The following is a 16,621-nucleotide window of genomic DNA, read 5'->3' as shown; positions in this document are numbered from 1 at the left end:
ATTCGAGGTTTTCAATTTTAAGAGTAGTGTTTTCAAAGGTTACTTTAGAAAGAAAATTAAGAAACTCATCTAACTTTGACATTCTTAAATTAATATATTAGGGGGAAAGTACAAAATTCTTATAGTATTAACGATAAATGCATAAATCTTTACAGTTTATCTACTAGATTCTTCTTATTTTATAAGCGGTCAAAATCATATCATCTCAAATACATCTCGGTCTATCTCATATCGTTTGATTTAGTGATTTTTGATGCATTTCTCAAGATTTTTCTCTCAGTTATTTCTAAATTTTTCTATGTAAATAAGGTTTAATACCACTTATAAAACCTATTTATTTACTCGCACCATTTTCATACCTAAATTAAACACAAATCAAAATAGTACATTTGAATATCAATTATCTCATATCATAATCGTCCAATAATCCACCCAAATTTCTCTCTGTTTATACCCAAAGTGGGCCAAGTTCATGGGCCTTTCTAAGGAACTCCCAGTCCGACCCACAATCTCAAACTTTAAAAAACTGTTTTTACATATAAGCCCCCAAAACACAATCAAATTTACCGCCTACACCTCTAGATCTGGGAACTCTGAACCTTTAGCCTGCAATGGCGGCGGTGAGAACCACAGACGCTCTCGTCGCCGCCGTCTCCGTCGTCGTCCTCTCTCTCTTCTTCAACAACCTAAAGTCCAAATCTTCTTCCTCCAAAAGCCCCAAACTTTCCGAATCAAAGAAGAAATCGAGGCAAGGCCTTGTCGGCGCTGTCGGCAACACTCCTCTGATACGCATCAACAGCCTCTCCGACGCCACCGGTTGTGAGGTAATTCTTCGAATTCATCGATTTTTGTTTTATCAAATTTGGTTTCTTTTGGATTTTTGATTGTTTTTTGTGGTGGACTAATTGATTTTCTGATTTTATTGTGGTTTGATCAGATTCTTGGGAAGTGTGAGTTTTTGAATCCTGGGGGGAGTGTAAAAGACAGAGTTGCAGTGAAAATTATAGAAGAGGTAATCATATGACTTGCTTTGTTTGGTTGTTGAGAAAATTTTTGTGCAAGTGAAATCATTTAACTGATTGCTCAAGTTTGCTTAGTTGATTATTTTGGCACCAATTTTTATACCAAATTTCAATCTTTCTTTTTTCCTCTTGATCAAACCTTTTTTTTTAATTATTTTTTAAGTAGTAACCAAAGCTTAAGAAAGTAATCAATTGATTTTACATGCCCACGTATTTCATATATTCAAATTTAAATTATTGATTCTGCTATGTTTTTGTCTCAAAAAACATTTAAATTTCAAACGTCAAAATTGAGAATTATAGTTTGAATATACCTCCCAACGGGGGGCCATAGTGTTTCTTTCACTGTATTGTCCATTTTATTTTGTATCTCTGATGTGGTATTTTACAATCTGTGACATCAAAGTTGTGTGTTTGAACTTAAACTTTAGGTTTCATTCCTCTACCTAGTGTTGGTCTTTTGCTTTTAGTCAGTCATTGAACAACGACCATGACCGTTTGTTATCTTTGATATATTTCTGATATGTGGATTAATGCAGGCTTTGGAATCTGGAAAGCTTACTCCCGGTGGCGTAGTGACGGAGGGGAGTGCCGGAAGTACGGCCATTAGCCTTGCTACGGTTGCTCCCGCCTATGGTTGCAAGTGCCATGTGGTTATCCCAGATGACGTCGCCATTGAGAAGGTATACGAGAATGCATTTCAGATTAGTACAGTTCAGTTAGAAGATATATTTCCTTCCTGGGCAGTTTTATCTTTGCCTTATTGCCTTTAATTTAGCTTTGTTTTTGGTTTTTGTTCTTTCGAGTGTTTCACAATGCACTGAATGTTGTTTTTTCTTGCCAATCTCTTTCTAGTCTCAAATTATTGAAGCCTTGGGAGCCACTGTTGAAAGGGTTAGACCGGTTTCAATTACGCACCGAGACCACTATGTCAATATTGCTAGACGACGGGCTTCAGAAGCAAATGAACTAGCAGCAAAGGATAAAATATCCGAACAAATAGATGGCAAAGAAGCAGAGCAACTCAATGGTTACGTACCCAATGGAGAGAAACATAGTTCATCTCGGTCGATGAATTGCAAAGGTGGTTTCTTTGCTGATCAGTTTGAAAATCTAGCAAACTTCCACGCCCACTATGAAGGCACCGGGCCTGAGATTTGGGAACAGACTAGAGGAAACTTAGATGCATTTGTGGCTGCAGCAGGAACTGGTGGTACTGTGGCTGGTGTTTCCAAGTTTCTGCAAGTATGCTGCTTTCTCCATTTACAGACCATTGTTATCGTTGATGTTGAGGCAAAAGTTGATTTATGAAAAATCTGGTTTCGTGTTAAACAGGAAAAGAATCCAAACATCAAGTGCTACCTCATAGATCCTCCCGGTTCTGGTTTGTTCAACAAGGTGACGAGGGGAGTGATGTATACTAAACAGGAAGCAGAAGGACGAAGGCTGAAGAATCCGTTTGATACAATAACCGAAGGAATTGGAATCAATCGGATAACTCAGAATTTTATGCAGGCAAAACTTGATGGGGCTTTCCGAGGCACGGATATGGAAGCTGTTGAGATGTCAAGGTCAGTCCTTGATCCTCTCTAATCTTTGATTTGTTTTCACTGTTCCTTGCTGGTATTGAATGATTATGCTAATCAACAGAAATTTCCAATTTCACTTTGTTCGATGGTGACACTCGTTCCTCATGGTTTTGTGCTTAAACTTTCTCTTAGGTTCCTCTTGAAGAATGACGGTCTTTTTCTGGGGAGTTCTTCAGCGATGAACTGCGTTGGAGCAGTCCGCGTGGCGCAGGCAATTGGTCCAGGTCACACGATTGTAACCATATTATGCGACAGTGGAATGAGGCATTTGAGCAAGTTTCACAGTGCTGATTATCTGTCTCAGTTTGGTTTGACGCCCAAGGCAACTGGATTGGAGTTCCTTGGCATCAATTAATTGGATGCCACTCTTTCCACCATTAGAATAATTTGAAATCTTGACATGTTGTATTTTGACTCTTTTCTCACACTTTGCCAAAAGATTAAACTCGCTTTTGGCTACCAAAAGCAAATACCATTATTCTTATTTAGGATAGGAAGCTCATTAGAGAATTACAACTTTGAGACACTTGAGCTCTAACATTTTATGGTTAAATTATTGTTTACTTTACATCCTTTTCTTGTTCAATACTAGAAATAGCAGGAATAAATGATGCCTTCTTTTTCCTTCTTTTATGGATAATGAGAAATTATAAAATTTGCAATGCTTGTGGAAAATGGAATAGTTGGATAAAACAGCCAAACTCTTTCTCATAACTTCAGCGACACCAGTGGGTACAAAAAGGTCCAGATGGAAACTTATTGTCAAGATACATGACCTTAATAAATGTCTCAAATTTGAACCTTATGAGTAATAAACTTAAACCTTATATCTTAGGGTAATGTAAAAATACTCTGTTCCACTCACTGCTGGTACCACTTCTCAAACTTGGCCTCATGGCAATGCTGGTCAAGCCAATCCCTGGAAGTGCCCTTTGCCATGCTACCACTGCCAACTTTCCCACCACCAACAAGCTCTCTTAGATTCTCTACCTTGTTCTCTCGCCCCACCCCGCTAATCCTCCTATCTGCCTCCTTCAGTTTCTGCTTGAACCGCTGCTTACGGCTCGAAGAAGTCACTTCTTGCTGCTTCGACTGAGACGGGGGAGCCCCGTGCGGTCCAAGGTAGATGCTCTCTTCTATTTTGGCCTGCAAAGACGCCTTTAACACAGATTTCAGCAACTGCTTCTTCATTCACATTCACAGAGTCACAAGAGTAGTACAAGTAGTAGTTTCAGAATGAAAATGAAAAAACTTGAAGCTGACCTTCGGAGAAGGTGGTTTTGAGGGTTCTACTTTTGGAGCATCAGGATTGGTTTGATCTGGCTCTTCTATTCCCAAGCTTGGAATTACAAATCCATCAGTGTCTATTGTAAAAAAAGAGCCATTTGTTGATGTCAGTACGATGAAGGAATTACATTAAATTGGTCAGGATAAAGATCATGTTAGGCAGATGTAAAACAAAGCCTCCTCTCACGAAAAGAAACTAAACAATTACGTACTCAATAAAATATATTCATGATAAAAAGTTTACGTGTAGCAAATGGTATTATATATTAAGAAAATCACAGTTAAGCTCATAAATCAATATCGTTCTCGCTCCTCCACCAACACAATGACAATTTCTTGAGACAACAACAGATAATATACACAAGACACTGTACAGTTAATTCTATGATGCCACTGGGAGAAAGAAATTAAACCAATAATAATACTTCCCAAAAAGAATCATATCCTAAATAACCTCTTATTATATAAAACAATAAAGCCAAAGCCAAAAAGACATTAGGATTTAAAAGTGCCTTGACGAAAAATAAGCATCACAAATGCAACATTTACTGCTTACAACGCCAAGCTGCACAAGAAATAGCCTAATCTGAGGTACACTATTGATGATCATCCAATATTGAGATTAACGACAAAAAAATCAGAATATACAAAATACATGTAACAATTAAAAAGAACATATATATACAACAACAAAAAAAAAAAAAAAAATGAAATCTTTACCGTAACTGAAAAAAAATGGAGCTCATTATCATTTTTGGTTTACAGGCCAACTCCTTGGAACTCACTTAACAAAATGAATAAGCTGAAAAACTAGAAAACCGCTTCATATAAATATGCACACTCAGAACGTTGCTCCGTATTCAAATTTTAAAATCAGATTTCGGTGCATGACAACTCAAAACCCAAAAAAAGTCCACACGCCTAAATTAATGTCAATTCTTGAATGGTCTCGGGGTATGACAAATAGCAATCCTAGGGCCCGTTTGGTTTTAGAACTTGAATTTATGATCCTGATTCTGTTATCTCACAAAAAATTTGAATAAAAATAGTTTTCGCCAAATGGGTTCTCTACAAAATTTGAATTCAAAAACAACAAAACAAAATCCATATAAATTTCAAACTTAACACAATATGAGGACAAAACAATTAGTGTACAACAATAATGCGATCATACTCAAATTTGGTGTTTGAAAAAATCTGAGAAAAGTCGAGCTAGTCAGGAAAAAAAATAAAAATAAAAACTCAAGTGAACTGAACTGAACCCACTTGACCAATTGACTTATTTTACCTAATTTTTCTGATTAACTCAAGACCCACAAACATAAAACTACAAAAATCCAAACTTTTCTACTCTTCCTCTAAATTTCCCCCAAAATTTTCCTCGAAAACAAACAAGGGATATAAAAATGAGAAGAAGAAAAAAATGGCAAGTTGACGAATTCCATACCCCACTCATCCTCTTCTTCTTCGAGTGAAGGAGTTGTTCGCACTGGAGATGGGTCCATGAGACGCTGATGATCATGGATTTTGAACGGCCACGGGCGCTAAAGCCCCTGATAGAGATCAATCCGACGGCGGAGAAACAACCTCCCAATCAGTCAGTCACCCACCACTACGACGCAAATCCCAAGAACAAAAACTGTTGATTTTTTTCTTAACAGAACAAAAATGTTGATTTTCTTCGACGAGAATCGCAAAATGCAGAGCTTGGTGGTGCTATAAATAATCCTACGATAAAGTCCCAAATAGGAAGCAATTGGAAACCCTAGGAATCCTCTGAAGAGAAGCCCCGCCCCCTTTTCAATTATTTATTTATTTATTTATTTTTATCTTGGCTTGTGTTCCGAAACTACCCCTTCTGCTTTAGGAGGACGAAGGATATGCTTGGCATTTTGGAGGTTTTTTTTTTTTTTTTTTTTTTTTCTTTCCTTGTGAACTTTCATTTTTTGGAGTTTTTGGCAAAAAGGCAAAAGTTTTTTTTTTATTTTAAATTATGATAGGGTATAAACAAAATATCTTAACCGAGATTCTTTATTTTTAACTGTTAAATTTGTATAAATTTTTATTAAGTTTACATATTTCTTTTTATTTTGATGCTATTTTGCTTAAATTGAATAGTATGGAATATCAGGGCAAACTCCTCTTTTTTTTCCTAAGAATTTCGGTAAAGTGAAAAAAAAAAAATTGAGAACTATTATAATGTGCCCGTTTTAATTGTGAAGTTTTCATTATGTTTTATTCTTTAATATATGAATAGACAATTTGTTATCCCAATAAAATTCTGCAGAAAAATAAAATGTTGACTCTAAAATTAGTAATATGAAATAACTATGGCCTTGTTGATTTCACCGATTCGAGTTTTCAATTTTAGGTTTCTACAGTAAAAAGCTCTCAGAAAATGTCACATCTAACTTTTTCTGTTACAGTGAAAAGCTATCAAAAAATGTCACATTTCCGCTTGAATTAAAAATTCTAATTCGTGAAGTGAACGTGACCTATAAACTTAACACCGGCTCATCTATTTTTCCAACATGTAGAGAGAATGCATTGATAATCATTCAAGTCGTAAAGAATTTCACATTTCTTCATGTCATTTTTTATTTACTCTAACTACTTATGTGTTAATTTAAATGATAAGCTAATTTAGTTAGAAGAATCTCCCCCACCTCCAGAAATTGTTATTATATTGGATGTTTCAATTTAATAATAACAGTTCTTCTTTAAAAAGTTGTGTTATTTTTACATATACTATTGAATCATTCTTTAGAAAAATGCATGCGAAAAAAGTGGGACTCATGAGTTATGATGCTTATTCTTTGAGATGCTTTTTTCTTTTTTCTTTTTTTTATTATCTTAATTATTTCTTAAAGAGGTTGTTCAAATCCCTTGATGTGTGACATCACTCAGTTGAGAACAAGCATATTATTTGTATTCTTCTCCTATTCTAATTATTATTACATATCTCGTTCTCAAACGTCTCAATCTTTGTATAAAATTACTAACGTGATGACATATAAAATGGAAAACATAACAATGAAATACAAAAGAAATCCACTGTCAACATTTGTTAGCTTAGTTGTTTAACAAAAATAAAAAAGGAAAAAAAAAAACATTGATAAGTCCAATAAGTTTAGAACCTTTTCTAGTACGTCAACATACCGACAAGTTAGGTTTTTTGTCCATCAGATCTACATAGAATCATGCAAAAGTCAAAAAATACGCAGATTCAACAGTTAAAAAACATGACTTGCCGATATGCCAGACGTACCAAAGAATTTCCTAAAATTTTTTTTTCCCATACTATTCAATTTAGCTAGTCAATCGGCTAGCACCAAAGATGCCGATAGTTGTTGATCAAACGGGATAGTACCACATCAACATTGACTCCTATCAATTGAAAAATTAAATTGCCAACAACAGTGGAGTTTGTGGTCATTTTTAGGGTTAAGGTCAGTTTGTAACAACTCTCGTTTTGTCAAACCCTTAAAAATGTTTATTATTTTTAAAATTAAACGCCCGAAAGCAAGCAAAATCAGTCAACGTTAGTCTGATTATCCCTTAATGTGGCCTAATGGTCGGTCCAATAAAATATTGAACCCGACGTCGGATTGTTCATCGACCACCAAAACCGAGCTGTCGAACAACCCTACTGATAGTGCTATTCATTCTACTAATATCTAAAAGTTGATATTTAGAGGGCTGGTACACTAAAATTAGATAATTCGAAAGTGTGCTTAGACTAGGTTAAATCCTACAAAAAAAGAAGAATAATTAGTTTTTCTTCGGCCAATGTTAGACCGTAGTTATTAGATATTGAAAAAGAAGACTAGCCAATACAGCGAAAAAAGGGAACGAACTCATTGCCAACATATGTGACTGCAGATAAATATAGTTTAGATACCATGTAACAACCAAATTTGTATTCTCTTATATCACAATATGAAAAATTCCAAAACACAAGAACTAGTTATATGGAGAAAATAACATCATTTTCTGAGTTTCAACGTCTGGCCAAATTGATGTGGCTTCCATGTAATATCATGTGGCCGCCATTGACCATTTATGGTTGTGAACTCAGGTTTTTCGTGTTGTTATTTGCATCTAGCAAGATTTCTAAGACAAACCGAAAAAACATGATGGCACAAAAAAAAAAAAAGAGAAAAAAAAAAAACCAAAAAAGACTTGAGTGGGAGGCCATAACATTTTGGCAAAAAGAAATTCCAAATCTCTCAACTTTTAAGAGAGTTTAATTGACACGTTGACACTGGACATATCTACTTTGTTAGTGAAGAGGAATACAAGACAAAGACGTAAATAGATTGTTTATTTTGCTGGTTTAAGTTTAAAAAATAAATTTTATGTGAAAGAAAATATTGTAGCACATAAAGTTAAATTTATATTTTTATGAGAGAAAATTTTGTAGTAAAAATTTAAGTTGTGATTCGATCGAACAAACGAAACGAATGGGACAAAATATCTTGTATTTGCATTACAGACCCGAGTTTGAGTTGTCTTGTTGAATTGACTTCGAAGCTTAACTTATAAGCGGTAAACAAAAAACAAAAAAAAAACAAAAGGAAATAGCTATACAAAAAGTTCAATGCCAATAGCCTCATGCAAAAAAATGGCATATTGAATAGGTTATATAAAAAGCAGATATAAGCAATTCTTGGTGGACTTTGTATACAAAACACACATTCACAAAATGCAGAATAAAGTCACAAAACACACACGTTTATGCTTTACTCCGTCTAAAATATAAGCTAATAGGAAACTGTCCCTAGACTAGATCATGTACATATAAAATAAGACAGATTACCTCCATACAAAGTAAGATGATACAAAACTCAAAACTGTGCTTAGACTAGGTTTAAGTCCTACTCAAAGAAAAGACAGGGTGCGTTTGGTTCATAGATTAGAACCATGTGATTAGAACTATTTTTGATTTACGTGTATTTTTTTTGAGAGAAAATACTGTAGCGAACCACGAACAATGATTCGAATCAGGGAACGAATCCATCTACCAAACATCACCTTAAAGTAGTTGCCTTCAGCTTAGCAGGCTCGAAAATCTGCAACATATTCTCGGGTCTTGGTCCTCGGATAACGCATGATAGACTCGGCCTTGTTGAAGCATATATGGCCGGGTTTGATTCGTAAGTTTGAACGGAAAATTTGAACAGAAATTAAAATCTTTTATGAGCCTGTGAATAATAGAGTCCAAAACATGGGCTCCACCACTTGAATTTAAAATCATTTCCATTTTGCTATTACGAACCCTAGAAAGTAAATAAATTTTTTTACGTAGAAACAACATAACAGACAATTTCATCTATATATCATAAATCATAGAATATAATGAAACCCTAATTCAGCAGAAATAGACTAAAATCCATCCAGAATCCTTAAAATCGAAATCGGAAGAAATTGTAATAGAAAGAAACGTTACTTAAGGAAATCGCAGGAAAGAGAATTTGAATCGAGAGAAATTTCTTTTACTCTACACCTAGAGAGAGAGAGAGAGAGAGAACCAATGGAATTCTCGGGCAGAGGTTGCCCTTTTATAGTTTGTATGTGGCGGTTAAAGCCGTTTGGCTGAAGATTTCACTTTTTTTTTCGGGAGAGAATTTGGCTGGGAATTTCTACACATCAAATTTACTTGTCGTGTTTAGAATTGTTCTTGTTTTTATTTTTCACATTTTTTGAGAAATAAAAAATGAAAATGATTCTAAAACGGCGTTTGACACAATTAAATATAAAAAACAGAAATAAAAACGATTTTTTAGTTTTGTGTAAAATGTGAGAGAAAAGAAAAATGACTCTTAGTCGTTTTTCACTTTTTATTTTCGTTTTCTCCTCTCTCAAGTAGAGAGAGACACATTAATGAGTTTTTTTATACTGAAAATAATATCTTGATAAAACTACGAAATACATTTTCAAAAATAATTTCTGTTTGAGATTGAACACATTTTCATTTCTATTTTCATACAAAAAATAAAATTATTTTAAAACGAGTTCCAAACGCACCCATTAGTTCTTTGTAAAAGTACATTGTTGTTTTAATTTTTTTGGTCGTTTACCTCTAATATCAATTTCTTTTCCATTCCCTTTTTTTCCTCGTAAAATCACAAATGTCTACTTGTTAATATACTCCGCGAGCTTTCCTTATTGTCATACACACACACACACACACACACACACATATATATATATATATATATCTAGATCTTCTGTTTAATTTTTAATATTTTAATTAGTATCTAATCAATAAAATCATATCATATTATTTATAGTAAACATAAAAGAGTTGGTCAAAAAGCAATTTAATAGTTGAACTCCACGTGTTCTGAGTTTTAGTTATTGTATTATTATTTTAATTAATTCATTTAATAAGAAATATCTTAATTAGTTAGTTAGTCTATACACAACTAATACAAACATCTTTATAAATATCATCATTAAAATAATAAGGATTACACAAGAAAAAATTAAATAAAGACACATAAAAAAATATATTTCAATTGTCATTCAATTAAAAAAAAATTAAACAAATGCGTTATAAAAAGATCACATTGTAAAGAATCTTTTGGTAAAATGAAAATAAAAGTTAAAAAAATTAAGCATGAGTACATATGACAGAAATTATGTTAATATGAGCAAAGTAAGTGAAAATCGCATTTTAAAGTCACCCAATAGAATCAAATTAAAGTATAGATGGAGAAATGCACGTCACAATAAATCTTTTCCCAAAACATATTTTTAGAAGTGAGACACATTTAAAAGCATATAAATTTGAATATGAAATCTAAAAAGGAACCAAGATGGAAAAAAAAAATGAAGTTTTAGGGAAGGAAAGAAAAAAGTCAAAAAGGACCAAAATGAAAAAAAAAAAGGAGTAAAATAAAGAATTTTAAAAAAGGGAGAGGCAAGAAAAAAGAAGGAAAAATGTGGGACTAAAAGACAAAAAAAAGGACGAAAAAGTAAAATGTAGCAAAAAAAAAGAAAGAAAAAGAGGCTGCGGGAAGGTTTTCAATCAAAACGAGTTCATTTCACTGATTTGAGTTTAAAATTCGAGTTTTACTACAGTAAAAAGCTCTCACATAAAGTCACATCTCAACTCGAATTAAAAACTCGAATCAGCGAACTAAACAAGCCATATATAAATAGATCACGTGCTCCGTGCACACGCACCTTACATTTTTTATATGAAAACTTAAATTTTCTTCTAATTGTTTTTACACAAAATTTCTTCTGATATTTAGTTGAACTTATTTATTACTCTCCCAATACTAGTTGAGTTTAGTAAAAAAGAAAAAAAAAAAGTTCGTAGAGCACGTTTAAAGGGAAAAAAAATTATATAGTAAATTATTCATTTGGTATATATAAAGAAAGTATTTGAAAAGGTTCAGAGATAAAAATGTTTAGAAGAGATAAAAATATTTAGACAGAGATAAAATGGCTATTTTGTGATTGAAACTTTACCTTCAACCGGGTAAGATAAGCAATATGATTGTTTATTCTGAATTAGTGTAAATTAATTTAATCTATAAAATATTACTTAAAAATTTTTAAAAAAAATTCTTATTTATGATCCGTGCCAATTTGTTTTTGCATTTTTTTTAATCTAAAATTGTTTTATAAACCAACAACCTACTCTTGGTGAATGAAGAAATCATGCGTCGTCCACGTAGATAGTAACATAGACTATTATAACGATATAACAAAGACTTTAGAGACTAACGACAAGTCGTTTGAATATTACCCAAATATTTTTCAAATTGAAAATTTCTAGTTCTTGAACAATAAATATTAGCATCACTCTTTTTATCATTTTATTTATTACTTTATATATTCATTATTTGACACGTAAACTCTACGAACTATTAAGTCTAAATGATACTTAATTCGTGAGCAGAAACTCACTCATCATTGAATCTAAAAAAAAATAAGCCAACCATGAAAAAAAAAGGTAAGATGAAGAACACATTTGTTCTTTCGAATTAATTGCAAAATGTAGAAAAAACAAGATGATTTATGGACGGCGATGTGAAAAACGTTATTCCTTATTGGGTATACAATACAGTCGGTAACCATAAAAGAAAATATTGGGAAATATATAGCTTAGCGGTAATTTTACACACACTGAACGACAGTTTAGTATTGCTCTGTTATTGATGTGTTGTTAGTCAGAATAGGCGTTTGGTAAATTTTTTTTCAAAGTTGCTATGAATAACTAAAGTAAACATTTAAGTGTTTGGTAAATTATGTACAAAATTACTGTGAAAATATATAATGATTAAAATAGATATACTTTAACACACATACTTATAATTAGTTTTATTTCTATTTTTATAGTCAATATTCATAATATTTATATGCCAAAATAGTAAAAAAATATAATTTTTATTTTATTAATTAAAATATATCTAAAAAATAAATTAATTTTATTCAAGGAGATAAATTATATATCTATAAAGAAATTAAATAACATAAAGAACTGAGGTAAATTATTTTTCAAACTTGCAACATTATAACAAAAATATATTATTAAAATTTAACATAAAATATTTATTAAAAATTTTTAATTTTTGTATAAACATTTAAAATAAAATGTATCATTTAATTTGATTTCAAAGAAATAAAATGAATTGATTGAGAATTAAGTTTTATTATTTGGATTATTTTAAAAAGTAACCCCTGACATGCTTCTTAAATTCTATTGTGAGGTAGCCGTTTTTAAAAATTGCTAGGCAAAAATAAGTTTTATCAAACACTTTGACTTGCTGTAGCCTCTTACAAAAAGCCAAAAATAGTTTTTAAAAGCAATATCAAACGGGTCTTTAATCTTGAGACGTAAAATTCCAAAGCTCATCCTAAATTAAAAGAAAAAAATCTTCCTTAAAAAAAATCCAAAAAACAAATCCCTTCATCCCATATAGGGAGATTAACTTTCTTTCTGGGTCAAAGTATCCAAAGTCCATATGTTCCTTGTTTGGTGATATGGTTATGGCATGCCTAAATCCGGAAGCTTTTGTGCATGATTATTACAACACATGCTCGAGCTAATGATTAGATCAGTGCCTTGTTTTTCAAGTCTCAAAAGCAAAGATTACTTTGTCAAAACAATTAAGGCTGTCAAAACAATTAGGCCGACTCAAATTTTGATTATGAATTTAAATTTTATCAAAAAAAATTTATTGACAGAATTTTTTTAATTTAAATTTTTTATAAAAAAGCATAATTAAAATTATAAATTCAAGTCAATAAATAAACCAAATAGGCTTTTATCTTTTCGGCCGAATTACCACCAAAAACCTTAGTAAAAAACGCCAAACTACTAAAGGGGAAAACAGAAGGCAATATTTTACGTTTGATCATATTATGTGCAATGATTACACATTACTTAAAGGACAAAGATTTCCAAACCCATGTTATCATTCTTTGGTTTGTATCAAAGCAATTTATATATTATGAATCGGACCTTTTTTTTTCTTTTCTTTTTGGATTAATTTTTAAAATTCTCCCTATGACATTTTTAACACTTTAAATATCTGATTCGTCTGAACTTTATTATGTTAATAATTTTTTCCTTTTATTATAATGAGTAACGGAATTCATCACGTATCAGGTACATAACTCATCTAAAGAGGATATTATCATAAATTAATCTACAATAACCTTTCAAATTATTAAAGAAAGAAAATTTAGATCTTGAACAACAAAAGGGAATAAAATCCCAAATCCATGCAAGTTATAAGATTTCTCCCCTTTTTTCTTATAATTTTTTTTTCAACCCCTCATCTTGGTTCCGAACACGGAAAAGTCATTCCCCCATTTTTATTTTCCTTTTTCTCCCTAAAATTCGGGTTTCAAACATAACCTTGTATCTACTCCTTCCACAATCTCATCTTCGCATTCTGTAAGACAATTATAACAACATGATAACCCAAATTAATAACCATTATTTTCCACCCAATGAGCTAAGATTTCCATTCCAAAGCAACCCATTTTGATTTTTGTAAAATAACCTATGAAATCCCATTCCATCCCATCCCATCCCATCCTAGAATTAGAGGCAAAAGGGGAATAAAATATCGTATCAGAAGAGAAACGTTCACAATTCATCTCCCCAAAGAGCAAAAAATTCCAACTTCAAAGAAAAATTACAAACAAAAATGAAAACCAACCACGGAGGAACTTGGTTGTCGCAACGACACTCGCACAGGGGAAGAGTCTCTGGTGGTGGCACGGTCACATGCGTTCTCACGTTTGACTGTTGGAGATCACTGATGAGCTCAAATATAAGGGTTTTCTTTTTTCAAAACCAATACATACCTGAAATATATTACAAATGTATTTTGTTGGGCATTTTCTTATTAGAAGGGTATAAGTGTAATTGTATTTTTAATTCTCACTAAATAAGTGATACGTGACAATTCTATCACTTATTGTAACAGAAAGAGAAAGCTTATTAACGGAATAAAATTTGAGAGGAATGGATGTTACTTTTTAAAATTAAAAGGACAAAATATTAAAATGGTCATAGTTGAAGAAAATTTTTGAAATTAATCCTTTTTATTTTTTGAATTTGCTTTGTTTGCTTGTGAGAACAAAGGAGTAATGGCTACCTGGCAAATCCAAACAAAAAAGACTCTTCAAGGAAATGGGCTTCCATTTAGTACCTGGATGTAATTCAGAGGCCAAAAAACAAAAAACAAAAAATGAAGCAAAAAATAACGTTACACATTTATGGAATTCATAGCAGACAATAGAAAATGGGTCATTATGACAAACACTCTGCATTTCTTGTTATTTTGGTGTTGCTGACAAATTGCAGATGTGGTAATAATTATGGTAACTCCCATTTACCTTCAACTATTCAGAACTTTGGTTAGAGATAAATTGTTTTAATTCCTTCAACTAATACAATTAACATGTGTGTTCTTAATTATGTTTGTGTTCTAAGAAAATGATTAGGGTTTGTTTAGATTGTGTGTGAATCACAAGAAAGTTTCTCCTTTTTAAGTAAAAGAAAAAAAAATAGAATAGATTTTTGTTAATGGGTTATGTTCTAAAGGGTCTTAAAAGTGCCATGTGGGGAGCAGAGATGTGGTGCACATGGTATTTGGCAATTCCAAAGCTTTGATTTCCTGAAGAAGAAAATGAAATGATAAAATGGGAAAACAATTACAAGAAGAAGACCTTTGCTTTTCTCAAGAGAATCAATCAGCTGCAGATAAGAACAAGGTGTTTGGTGTAAGAGAAAACAGAAGACCAAGTTAAGGCCTTTTTTTTTCCTTCACTTTTCCTCTTAAGGGGCCAAAAAAAAAAAAAAAAAAAAAAAAAAAAGGGTCACGAGGTTGGTAAATGGGGCTTGGAGAATATTCAATCTCCAAAGTCTTGGAAAGTCATATTGTTATCAACTAAACAAAGTGAAACTTTCTCAGATCAGGTAAGGAAACTAATAAAAATTTTCTCTTTCACTTTCATTATTTTTCTTCATATTCAGTACATTAACCCCATATAACATCTTTGTTTTTGGCAGGTTTCTTTCTTTCTTTGATATCTCAGATCAACAAAATCAGTGGCTTGTGGAAAAAAAGGTCAGAACTTTTTTTTTTTTGGCCCCCTCTATAAAAAGTCTCTTTTTTGTACACCAAAAGAGAGCTTTTTACCAGATTCACCATTATCTTCTTCTTCTTCTTCTAGTCTTTCTACCATATCTAATGCCATTTCTTCAGTTTGTTCTCATGGGAAAAACACCAAGGAATCAGTTATTTTCCAAGCTCTCATTACTATTTCTAGGACTATTTTTTTCCTCTCTATTATGTTTTTCTTGCTTTCTACTAGGCTTTGGAGTACTCTTCTCTCTCCTCGTTTCTTTTCCAATTTTGATCCTATCAACCATTTTCCTCTTCACATCCATAAAGAAGAAGCCTTTTTCAGATGAAAATCCATCTGGGAAATTACATTGTAGCCAAAATATCCCTCTAGATAATGAACTAAAGAAGCAAATTTTGGAAGAAAATGAGATTGCCCAAGAAAGCAAAAATGTCAAAAACCATGATTATACAAACGAATTAGAAGAAACTCCATCAGAAAGTGATGATATTGTCTCAGAATCAAGTGAGAGTTTTGAGCTCAAATGGCAAAATCTAACAATTTCCGAGTCATCATTTTCTGAAGAAGAAGATGGAAATTTGATTGAGATAAGCTTGCCAGGAAGTGAGTCAAGTGGTTTAGAAGATGAGCCAAATTTGCCAAATTTCTTGCCAGAATCCATTTTCAGCCAAAAGGGCCTCATGGAGCTTCTAGCAGATATCAATGAGATGAATGAGGAAGACAATCTGATTGAAATTGACATCTCAGTGGGGTCCATTAAGTGTCCAGGGTTTGAGATTGAGGCATGAGTTAGTGAAAATCGTCAAGGATCAAGAGGTCAATAATTTTTTTAATTTTTTTTTCCAAGTTTTGTTATGTGTAACTCTGATGTTATAAGCTAAGCTAATGTTTAGGTTTTTTTTTTTTCATTTCTGGGATTCTTTTATCTTCTTTATGTGATTCTAAAATTGCTCAGCTAACTCCTTTTTTCTTTTACAAAGTTGAGAAATTTTCTGCGTGAAATGAGGTATGAAAAAAGTATGATCATGTTTCCTTGATTTTTTTTAGTAATCAGTAAGGATAAGCCCATAATTAATTATCTTAATTTCTCTTTAGCAATAT

General features: G+C 32.2%; 3 protein-coding genes across 4 annotated transcripts; 2 read left to right on the top strand and 1 right to left on the bottom strand.

Annotated features, from left to right (window-relative positions):
- Nucleotides 1-504: 504 nt before the first annotated feature.
- Nucleotides 505-3,209, top strand: LOC21401204 (cysteine synthase 2). Its single transcript, XM_010090154.2, has 6 exons — nucleotides 505-824; nucleotides 938-1,012; nucleotides 1,562-1,705; nucleotides 1,878-2,267; nucleotides 2,358-2,593; nucleotides 2,744-3,209. Exons 1-6 carry the CDS (start codon nucleotides 612-614, stop codon nucleotides 2,964-2,966), a joined length of 1,281 nt encoding a protein of 426 aa, XP_010088456.1. The 5' UTR covers nucleotides 505-611; the 3' UTR covers nucleotides 2,967-3,209.
- Nucleotides 3,210-3,294: 85 nt separating this feature from the next.
- Nucleotides 3,295-5,696, bottom strand: LOC21401203. Of its 2 annotated transcripts, none has more exons than XM_010090153.2 (3): nucleotides 5,346-5,696; nucleotides 3,875-3,975; nucleotides 3,295-3,757 (listed from the first exon to the last, which is right to left on the bottom strand). In XM_010090153.2, the coding sequence occupies exons 1-3, from the start codon at nucleotides 5,401-5,403 to the stop codon at nucleotides 3,473-3,475; spliced, it is 444 nt and encodes a 147-aa protein (XP_010088455.1). In that variant the 5' UTR covers nucleotides 5,404-5,696; the 3' UTR covers nucleotides 3,295-3,472. The 2 variants fall into 2 exon arrangements, with proteins under 2 accessions (XP_010088455.1, XP_024027443.1); XM_024171675.1 differs by having other exon boundaries at nucleotides 3,295-3,769; nucleotides 5,346-5,694.
- A 9,559-nt stretch (nucleotides 5,697-15,255) lies between these two features.
- Nucleotides 15,256-16,361, top strand: LOC21401202. The gene is made up of 2 exons (XM_024171720.1): nucleotides 15,256-15,350; nucleotides 15,444-16,361. Exon 2 carries the CDS (start codon nucleotides 15,625-15,627, stop codon nucleotides 16,306-16,308), a length of 684 nt encoding a protein of 227 aa, XP_024027488.1. The 5' UTR covers nucleotides 15,256-15,350; nucleotides 15,444-15,624; the 3' UTR covers nucleotides 16,309-16,361.
- The last annotated feature ends 260 nt before the right edge of the window (nucleotides 16,362-16,621 follow it).

The sequence above is a fragment of the Morus notabilis genome, unplaced genomic scaffold, assembly GCF_000414095.1.
Source record: "Morus notabilis unplaced genomic scaffold, ASM41409v2 Scaffold1185, whole genome shotgun sequence".
NCBI lineage: Eukaryota > Viridiplantae > Streptophyta > Magnoliopsida > Rosales > Moraceae > Morus > Morus notabilis.
This window is presented reverse-complemented; position numbering and strand designations above follow the sequence as displayed.